This window comes from Uloborus diversus, chromosome 4 (genome assembly GCF_026930045.1).
Source record: "Uloborus diversus isolate 005 chromosome 4, Udiv.v.3.1, whole genome shotgun sequence".
Taxonomy (NCBI): domain Eukaryota; kingdom Metazoa; phylum Arthropoda; class Arachnida; order Araneae; family Uloboridae; genus Uloborus; species Uloborus diversus.
This window is the reverse complement of record NC_072734.1, coordinates 25,066,262-25,077,819: the sequence shown is the minus strand read 5'-3', so window position 1 is coordinate 25,077,819 and position 11,558 is coordinate 25,066,262. Positions and strand designations below refer to the sequence as shown.

The 11,558-nt window shown below is 34.3% G+C and overlaps 1 protein-coding gene across 1 annotated transcript; it reads left to right on the top strand.

The window, feature by feature from the left end:
- Window positions 1-10,126: 10,126 nt before the first annotated feature.
- On the top strand, window positions 10,127-11,344 carry LOC129220338 (adenosine receptor A2b-like). The gene has a single exon (XM_054854741.1). The coding sequence runs from the start codon at window positions 10,127-10,129 to the stop codon at window positions 11,342-11,344; it is 1,218 nt and encodes a 405-aa protein (XP_054710716.1).
- The last annotated feature ends 214 nt before the right edge of the window (window positions 11,345-11,558 follow it).

Genomic DNA, 11,558 nt, shown 5'->3' with positions numbered 1-11,558 from the left:
TTACATCCTTAAGACAAAAGCTTCCAGAGGAGTACACAAGTTGCATTTGTCCATTCATTCCAATATCAATGCCGGAAAAACACAAATATATCAGATATATAAAGTTGATAACAATACCAGTTTGTAATCTTATGCTTTTATGTAAATTCTTTTTATCAGTTATTTTGCTAAGATTAACTCACACTACATTGCAATGAAATTAATCGTTTTTAAAACTATTACTAGGCATGTATATCAAATCTAATCTTTATTTTTAAATATTGTTGGCAATATTTTTCCCCTTTGATTTTGAAGCGTAAACATCTGTGAAGAAACAACATTTTTTTACAGAGATTCGAAAACACAATCAGAAATTAGAGCACCTGGAATACTGATAAAGAATTTTCTGCAATCATTTTTCTCACCCTTGAACCTTTATTCGTCTTGATAAAAAGGAAAAAAAAATCTCATCATATATCATCATTCATTCAGCACTGAAATTGTATCATATTATTTTTTATTTATGTATTTTTTTTCTCCTAAATAAAACTTTAGTGATTTTCTATTCATCACCCTATCCCCTTCTACTTTTTTTGTTATTTATTTACTGGGTTTTGGTACTAATTTTTGTAGTTTTCAATATTGAAGAATAGGGCTTTTTATAAAATGGAACGACCTCTCATTTTCTATAAAACTTGATTTTATTAAACCAGTTTTATGTTTTGCCCTAAATTCCAAACTTGTCTACGAGAACTTTATGCCTTCAAAATCATTTCGTATTATGTTTACATTTTGACTATTTATTTATTAATTAGTTTATTTATTTTCACAAAAGAAGAAAAAATATAATACGTATGTAAAAAGGGAAAAGGAAATGTGTTTTCATGAAATGAGCTGGTTTTCCTTCACTATAATAAATGCAATCACATATTACATAGACAAACAAATGAAATAGAATTCAACCTCCCCTCCCTCCGCCCCTTATAATTGTAAAAATTGCCATTTTCTTACTTTGTCCCATTTGTTTATTTTTTGCTTTGCATTTGAGCTGTTAAAATAGTTGAATTTTCGAATAAACATCTTAAAAACATTCTACGTAGCTTGACTATGAAGCATTACAATTAACTCTACCCAAGTGTGAATCACCGATTGGAATAAAAATTTGCACAACGATAAAGCACTTAAAAGTATTGAACCAGTACTTTTTTTTTATCGGCAACAAACACTTTTAACGGAGTGAAATTTACTCCTAAATATTGGATAATTGTGATTTAGAGGGTATACTATATTCTTTTATGTTAAATTTTAATTACAAAAATTCCAATTACGATCGAAAATTTGAAAAAAACAAAACTAAAGTTGATGTGTTTCTTGATTTTCAAACAAAATTCATGGAAAGAGGCATAACCGCAAACGATCAGTTAGAGAAACTTTCTGATGATCATTATGACTTCGAAAGGGTGCATAGTTTCCTTATCTTAGGCTCCATTATCACAGACTCTGGAGGTAACACCGAAGAAATACAGGCTAGAATCATAAAAGGAAACCGGGCATATTTTCTATACAGCTACCCTCTGAAAAACAAATTGCTGTCGAAATCATTAAAATACAGACTGTATAAAGCACTCATCCGGTGACATATGGAAATGAAACCTGAACCCTGAATATAAACGATGAAGGGGACCTACTGATTTTTGAGAGAAAGGTCATACGTAGAATCACTGGGCCTTTGAAGGTGGGTGATCAGTGGAGAGTAAGAACTAATATTGAAATTGAGAATACCCTTAAAGGAAAAAATATAGTTCGCTTTATAAAAGCCCAGCGTCTTTCATGGCTTGGTCACATTGAGCGAACAGACAATAATTTTAGACTGAAAAAGTTCCTGAAATGGAAGCCTTTGGGAACCAGGACCAGAGGGCGACCTAGAAAGAGATGGTTGGATGATGTTCGTGCAAACCTGGAAACAATGAAGATCCGCAGATGGAGGGAGAAGGTCGGTCAGAGGGCGATATGGAGCAAAATTGTGGATTAGGTCAAGGTCCATAACGGGTTGTAGTGCCACTTGAAGAAGAAGAATAATAATAACTGAAAGTTTAAGAAAAATATTTCGCGAGTCTCGCAATAACGGTGGGCTCGCAAAACGAAACGCTTCTACAGTAAATGCTCTCTGTATTAAACAGGAATAAGATCAAAGTTGCCTAATATTGTGATTGATTGTCATAAAAAACTACTTAGAGATAGAAAACAACGTACAAAGACTCAAACTAGCAAGGAAATTGCATACACGTGTTTCTGAGTTACATGGAGTCCTTTTTTGCTTGCAGAAGAAGTAAGCTTATGAATGAAAAAACATTACATCGATAATCTCACTTCTTTTGCATTGGAAAAAGGGTTAGTTGTCACCTTAAAATAAGTGTACACAGTTATCCTTCTAATCTGTGCCTTTACATGCTGTTTTATTTTTTTTCACTCACGCACAAAGGTATGTATTCATTTTTTAATTGGAGGTGTTCCTATCTAGGATTTATTCGTACGCTAATTTAATTAGAACGATTTGCATATTAACATCAACTTATTCGTGTTTAAAACTTGACTAACAGCAACAACAGCTTTTAGTAAATTGTTGTTTCGTAGAGTTCTATATTGTTTCAGTTTATTTTGCAGGTATAAATATATTAGGTGGAAAAACTTTTAATTTATCTCTCTCTCTTTCTCTGTCTATTTGTCTTTTTCATTCTCTCTATCTGTCTCGTTAAGAAGAGATAAAATGGAGGGAGTGACGACTTTCATTGGTGAAACCAAGACCCCAAGTCACATGACAGATTTTAAAGGGAATATCATAGGGAAAAATCAGGTTTCTTTCGCTTCTTTCACGAAAAACGTGTCAATCATTCGTCGTTTTTGGGTCACGTGACTTGGGATCGTTGGGTCAGCTTTCGCTAAGCCAATGATTGGACTTGCTCCCTCCATTTACTAATTCCTGATCTAAGGTCTCTCTCTCTCTCTCTCTCTCTCTCTCTCTCTCTCTCTCTCTCTCTCTCTCACACACACACACACACACACACACATTTTGTGTACTTATGTTCAATCTAGAGTGCCAAAAATGGTCGATTCCAAGCGCTGCCCCTTAAAATGCATGTCTTTCTCTTGCATCTATCTTTCTCTCTTTCTTTTCCACACAGTTATAATAGTCATTTATAGTTAAACAACTGTCCTTTACACTAACAAATCCTTGTGCAGCTGTGGTTCATGAAAGTTTCGAAAACGTTTCCGAGTATTTCGGAATTCTCCAAACAATTTTCAAAAACGTTTCTGAGAATTTCGGAATCCTTTTTCCGTGATTTTTTCTAAAAAATAATTCTTTACTATAGTATTGCATGCCATATCAGTTTCAATTCTTTCATATCTAAGAGCAATGAAACAAGCAATTTTAGAATCATTCGTGGATTTTTTTTTCTGAATTTCTAATGACAAATAGCATGGTTAACAGCATAACATATGCACATTTATAAAGTTTTGAAAATTTATGAAATAATATAGTAGTTTCATTCATAATCACAAAATCGTCGGGGGAGGAAAGGGGAGTACTTTCTCAAAAGTGGGGTTGTTTGTTAAACAATATTAAATTTCAGTTTTTCTCTCAATATTTTCAAGACAAAATTATCAACATATTGTATTTTTAATGCAAAACTTAAAAACATATCTTGTATCAAACTTGATAGCTTTTATTTTCGGATAAAATTTGACAGAACTTACCTACACTTTGCGTTCCGAAATTTGTTCACGTCAAGTCAATTTCTTTGACGAACAAAGTGTACCGAAAAGTACCAACAGAGAAAATGATGAATATTAATATGACACCAAAGTCCCCCTGCTGGAACCATTCGGGTTTATTCTTCTGTTCTTGCCCTTTTCCAGTTTATCACAAATATAGATACTTAATCAAAATAGGTTACTGATTTTATTTTTAGAGTGTGCGCAAAATGCATTATATATTTTATTTATTAAAACATTGAACTCTATTACATGATTATTCCATTTCATATATACGAGAGTCCCTCCCCCACACCATAAAAGTGATGGTGCACCCATAAAATGATATAAAGCTCCCCCAACCTTAAAAAAAGCAACCCCTTGAAAATGTCAATGGCACAGTCTCTCACCATATGTGCATTGCATATTAATAACATAGTATTTAAAAACTGATCACTTTTAAAACGATGACATGAAATAATATTACTTTTTATTTCAGCATGTAAATGCAGCTGTTCCATTTTTGCCACCGACTCATTCCTCCTGACTATCCTACATTAAACTAGTATATCCACGAAGGAAATGTTGTTTTCGGAACTAATGTCAAGGAATTTTTTTATTGTTAACCACATTTAACAAAATGAATAAGCAGATGAATTAATTTTATAACTATGTTCTTACTAATAGATAACATGCTCATTTTCTAATGGTATAAATATTTTTAAATGAATGAATAAATTATAATAAAAAAAGATAAATTATACCGGCACATTTTTTGTGAAGCATATTACAATACTAGAAAATATTTGCATTACCATATTTCTAATGAATTAAACAATTGATTTTTTTTTCTTTTTGAACCAAAATGTATGTACATCCAAGTATTTCGAAATAACTTTTCTGTGATTGCTTCTCAAATATAAATCTTACTTCTTTTGCGTAATTAATCAGTTTCAGTTGGTTACAACAAATAGTACACCGTGAAAATAGGTATGTAGGATAACTTTAAATTAATTCGATAAACCCAAAAACAGTTACAATTGGAGCCTCATCAAATGCAAATCAACAAAAATATAAATGTATATAACAACATGTTTTAAAATATTCATTAATACTTACAAGTGAACATGAGCGGAAGAAAATCTAAGTACCTCCATTACAACTGAATAAGTAATATAAAGGGTTTCGTTTCATTAAGTATAAACACGGGTGTTGAAACTATTCACGCTTGAACACACAATATATATCTAATTATGGTCGCATTGGAAATTGTAAAGAAGCAAATGGTTATTAACTAACTTAATAGCTGCGTACATCGTCTAAAAAATCAAGGGCAGTCCTAAATGCAAAGGCGTAAAATTAGTTTCGACACATTTTACTACTCTCTAGACATGAAATAACAAGCAATCCACTGCTAAACAGTTGCTGACTGCAGCAACCATAGATAAGAAAAAAAGAAGTTCTCGTTATTTCCGACTCATTGGCGCCTGTGTTGGAAGGATGAAATAGGTTTCGAAGCGTTGCGTCATCACTTCCGCTTCTAGATATCTTGAAATAACAAAAAGTTTTCTGAATATTGAGGAGTTCGCTATTGGATGAAGGATTCCTACTGTTTCGGAAACGTTTCCGATATATCCAGAAACGTTTCCGAAATTTGTTACAGTGTATATAGCCGTTTGCATGATTTCATGAACAAAAGATTGAATTCTAACTAATGTGTCCGTTTCCCTCTTTCAAGCGGGTCCCCTTAAATTATTGTTTTATTGCATTCTATTTTATTTTAGTTTATTTTGCAGTTAGTATATTTTGTAGAAAAACGTTTTTAATTTATCTCTCTGTGTGTGTGTGTGTTGTGACTCACTATCTCTCTCTCTCTCTTGGTTACATTTTTTGTGCAATATGTTCCCTCTTAAAGATAGACCAATGGTGAATGCCAAACTCTCTCTTTCTTAATTGTGATAGTCCTTTTGAACAAACAAATCCTCAAACACAATAAAGCACTAGTTACATTTTACTGTAACTTATTATTTGTAAGTACTAGTTATATATGGTCGTTTGCATGTTTCCATAAACGGCCGATTCGATTCAATCCCAAATGTTGCCGTTTCCCTCTTTTAAGCACAAATTCCTCCGAATTACCGTGTCTCGAATTGCACCATGAGTACCCCTCATTTCTCATACCAGGAATTACAATAACGAGTTAGATAACATTTTTCCAGAACATTTCATCTCTCAGCAATTAGGTTACAGATGCCATCGCAGCCAAGGGCAACGCCAGAGTGCCCGGGCAAAAGTGATTGCAACTGTCCCATGGGTCCTCTTACCCGAGACGAGTCATTTTGCGGGCGTCTCATTAAGCGGTTCTTAAATCTCGTTTCGATCCCGAAGGAAGTTTATCCGGGATGTTTCTAAGCTCCATAACTGCGGGATGTTGGACGGACTCTTCTTTTATTAAACAGAAAATGGGACGGTGAGATTCAATTTGGAGAAATATCTGACATATTTGTTGTTGTATCGTGTGGCTTGATATTTATTGTTTGTTATTTTCTTTTCAAATTGTCTCTGAATTTCTTAACTATACACTAAGTCCCAACTGTAAAGTAAATTCGGCTCTTCCTTCTTCAATTTTACTTTTTAATTCAATTTTTGACCATTCAATTTTTACTTTTTTATTCAATTTTTAATAATTCAATTTTTACTTTTTTATTCATTTTTTAACAATTCATTTTTTACTTTTTTATTCAAATTTCACTGTAAACTAAATTTGGCTCCGCATTCTTTAATTTTACTTTTTCGTTCAATTTTTAATAGTTTTACTAAATTAATATATTTATTTAAGGATTGTTTTACATGTTAATGGCGTAATTGAATCATTTGGTGTAAATTTTGCTTTTTAATGCAATTTTAAATCTTATTCAATGAGTTGTTTTGTTTAAAAATTGAACATTAAATATTAATATTTAACTGAATTGATTTTGGATTGACGATGTTTTGTTTCCCAAAAAGCTGTTAAATACAAAACAACATTAATTTATTGAAATAAATTGGTATGTTTCTTATTTTTTCTCCTTTAAATTTATTTTTATTTATTTCAAAGGTAATTTTAAGAAAGTTTAAAATAGTACAGCAACTGCAAACAGTTGCACGCATGTGTAAAAAAAATGTAACGTGTATGCAAAAATATCCGACAAAAGTTTTGTCGTGTTTTAAGCGTTGTTGGTTTTATTTTTTAACACTAAGTTTCTTGGTTTGTGTTTGGTCTTAATTGTGTGTCTTTTAATTGCTTGAACTCACGGCCTTCAAATGGGATCCGTATGAAAAAGTTGTGTGCTTGCAGATCAGTCTCTGTCGCGTAATAATCACGAAACGTAAGTGAGATGTCATGAAGTTGCAGGAACTTACCTAACGAATATCAGTCAGCGGTAACGGCACACAGTGACTTCTTCACACTGCCACAAATTAATTGTTACGTTACAGTGAAGTCACATGAAACAAGTCAAAAATGAGTTTCAGTGGGACTCCTGAGATTCGTCATAATATGTCACTCAATGATTACGATCACTGTGACTCGCAGTGAGTACGGAGGGGACCGCCCCACAAACTAAAAACTGCTGAAAGTGTCAGTGCGTACGAAAAATAAAAACGAAAATGGCTTGTTGTTTCAAGAAGTATATTGTTTCAAACTAATCAACTTGTTTAAAATTAGACTTCTTTAAAAATAAAATATTTTGTATCCGGTAAGGTGAGTTTTGGATCACTTTGTAGCAATGAGGGTTCAGCTGGTGTGAAAATAGCACTTGAAACAGTCATCAGTGATGGTAATCATCTCATTTTCTAAAAAAAAAATTCCCATAGATTTATTTTTTAAAGGAAAAAAGTAGGTAGTATAAAACTTTCCTTGTTTGTTTGATACTGAAAAGAAATTACAAACCTGAAATAAATGTAATTTGTAACTCAATTGTTTAAAAAGTAAAAAAAAACAAAACTTGTGGAATGCCGGTTGATATTCAATCGACAATGTTTAATTTTTTAAGTAAATATTCCAAGTTACAATATATTTAACCGTTTTTTAGTTAATTTTTTATTTCAATTGTTTATTAAAAATTATATTTGAAATATCTTTACTTTTGTTTGAAACGTTATCAAACTCATATTCCAAATTCATATTCAAGTCTTTTTATCCCATCTTTAAAAAAAGGGGGGGGGGGGATTAAATACAATAGTAAACTAAAATACTCTAGTATCTAGTTTATATTTTTAAGGAACTCTCTGCTTTCTCAAGGCAATTAAATTTAAAGCAAGTTTAATTACAACACATAAGTTTTCCTTTTTTCTTGAGGTTCATTTCAAATTTCAAAAATAATCTCTCCTTTATAACTATGATGCACCATTTTTACTTACATTCGGAATTGTACTTTTTTTAGAATTAAATTAAATAACCAAAATGCGTCGCTGAGAACATCAATGTTTCATTTTAATTGCCCAATTCCGGGAGAAACTCAGATCCTTTTAGAGGCAAAATAACCATATCACAGACGTTCAAAACAAAAAAGAATTCTCTTATGCTGAAATAATAGCCTATAAACTGAAAACATTATTTTCAAACGAACGTTAACATTTTTGAAGCATCGTTAAGTTCTTCTCTAATAAGTGTTGATTTTTCATTTAGTCTCATATTCTAATTAACGCCATTTTCTTTTCTTGGTTGAAAGAAAAAAACTAATAATGTTCTTTAGAATATGTCCCTAGAGAGATATCGTAGCAAAGATTTAATTGTTATTTGCTGTCTTAATAAACACTCCCATTTTCTCATTCCGCTCGTCACAGAAAATTAATAGTTATAATTTATCCTTGATGTACTTTTCCTACAAGAACAAGACAGTTTATTTAATTACTTCGTTTCGATATAACAAAGAAAACAACTTTTGTAAAGATATAAAAAGAGACAATGAAGGTTGTTATAATATTTTCTTCCTAGAACCAAAGCAATCAAAAGCAGTTTTACTTCTTCGATTTGTTATTTTTAATCTGACTATAAGCGTTTGTTGCAAACGAGTACAGAAAGTACACAAAAATAACACAATAATCACGTTGAGTAGAACCACGATTTCTCCTCTAAACAAAGGATATGGTTGGTTAGACATTCTCACTGACCGTGGTATATATCTTAGATCAGTTTTACATAACATAATTCTTTGATGTCTTGCTGTTTTCCTCTTACACTCTTAGGGATCAAAGTAAACTGAATATAAGATAAGTGCGTAATACAGTTAAAACGTTTTATTTTAGTTGGATTTTTAATTATCAGTTTTTCTAACTAAAAGCAGTTATCCTGAACAAAAATCGCTCAGATCTAAGTGCACCCCTTCTTTCTTTTTTTTCTTTTCAATGGAAAGATCGTGGTGTGTAGGTGCTTGTTTGAAGCAGAAAAAAAAAATTCTTTTTCGAAATAATCGAAAACAGGGCTAACTCAGCATTCTTTTTGTAAGTAAAAAACACGTTTCAAAAAAAAAATGGCAGAAAAGTTGGCAAATCAACTGAACATCATAGCAGTTTTGTGTAAGTCAGAAGTGCCCAACTGATTAACCGTAATCATCTGGTTGATCGCAGAACGATGTCTAGACGATCTGAGCAAGTGATCACAAAACTATTTTGCTGCTGAGTGGTTTATTGGCGTTTTTCTTACCTAAAAATAACAAAGAATAAAAGAAGCATAAAAAATTTTATCATGAGGTTTTTCTTTTTTTTTAATTAATGACATAATTCCACACTGGGACTTTCTAAAGTTTTAACTGATTAATCTCTTTGTAAATGTATTGCTGAGTTCGTTTTCATATCTAAGTAATAATCATTTTGCCAAACCATTATTTTTAAATTTTTTCTCCTACTCTCACCATTAAACGAAACATTTCAAGGGTTATCACAAAACATCTGTCAACAAATAAAGGCGATGATTATGACTTTAAACGGAGATTCGTGCCTGGAGGGAACAAGTGAAATACTTCGGTTAGAAAACGTTGAGATCAAGATCCTATGTCGGATGGTTCTAACACGGAAAAGAGGACAAGTTATGCTTGAAACTGATGAAAGAAGTCTTACTTTCAATGATTCACTGGTAACTCCTATCACGTGACTTGGAATTGAGGTTTCAAGATTATAGTTAGACTTCCTGTGCTTTTAATCCTTTCTCGTAGCTTAAAGAAAAAAAAGTAGGAAACCTGTGACGTAAAGGAAAGTTCCTCCAAGCCGAATATTTTTAATTTAAGTGTTTATATACTTCCCCGCTTCTTTTTTTAATGCTATTTTTAACTTGCTACCAAAAAAGGTTTCAAAAGTTGCACAAACTTTTTTTTTTCTTATTTTCTTAGGATTCACATCGGAAGAAAATGTAGCTATGATTCCTCGGGTCAACATCACCTTGTCTATTGGAGATCCTCAGCTCGAACCTCCTTCTGATCCTGGCGGGATTACCAGCCCTGCCCCTCCCGATGCAGCAGACGTGATGGAATGGGCGTTACCCCCGCCGGGGGCGGACCCAGGACCCTGGGCTAGTACCGCTCATCTGAGCCTGGCCGTCCTGATAGTCTTTCTGCTCTCAGCTTTCATCGTCTGCGGCAACGCCCTACTCCTGATGGCAGTCTACCGCTTCAAACGTCTCCGCAACCCCAGCAACTACTTTGTAGCATCCCTGGCATCAGCAGATTTCGGACTGGGGCTCTTGCTCCCGTCGGGGCTTTATTTCGAAGTTTCTCGTGCCCAGGTGCGATGTGCAGCCCTTTGCCTTCTTCCCTACTGCCTCTTCATCTTGTTGTGCTCTGTGAGTCTTCTAAGCGCAACGGCTGTCGCCGTGGATCGGTGCACGAGCCTCGCTTCCCCTCTGAGGTACAACAATATCATCACGCACGGTTCTGTCGTGCGGTACGTGGCCCTGTTCTGGATATACTCCCTCCTGTTGTCTTCCTTTCCCTTCCTTTACTGGTATTCTGCTAAAGGAGGAACCTCGCCAGACACCCAATCGTGCTCGTTCACAGACGTGGTCCTGTGGCCATCTCGTGTCTTCCTCTTTTGTGTTCTATTCGTTCCGTGCGCGTCACTCCTCATCGGTAGTTACGGTTACGTGTATGCCGTGGCAAGATCTCATGCGCGAGCAATATTCTCAGCAGAATTGTCCTTCCGGCAGCATCCGCTGTCTGGTCCACGCTATGGGCGCACTCTGGCGGTCACGGTGGGACTGTTTTGTGCCACGTGGATCCCGTTCCAGCTGGCAGCTACTTTTTCGAGTGCATTGAGTGGACAGACTGTTTTCTACCTCGGCCTGATATGCATCATCAGCGCTGCCACCGATCCGTGGATATATGGGTATCGCAGTGCGGAATTTCGTGTGGCATCCATTCGGATTTTAGAGAATGCTTTTCCGCAACTCAGGGGCACTCTGCTGCCTCACAAGCCACAGGTGGTTCGACGGACGAGCGCAATCAGCTGCGCGTCACATGCTAGACTCGGTGTGACACCAAATCATATGACGCACACCGCAGACACCATGTGTGCAACTTACATCGAAATACCAATTATTTCACGACCTTTCGACGAAATATCAGCGTCCCAAGTGTGAACGTGAAATATATTTATTTCATACATATGCACTAGGTGTACCCACGAAATATGTTACGTTTAAGCTTAACCATGACACTTTTCAAGATATGGTGTCAGTTACAGTGATCGATCAATTTCACTAATAAAACTAGATCCTAAATCCAAAGATGATGACAATAATTTATTTTATTAACTAAGTATTTTAAAAAGATCTGAGGCTGGGACTTGGATCA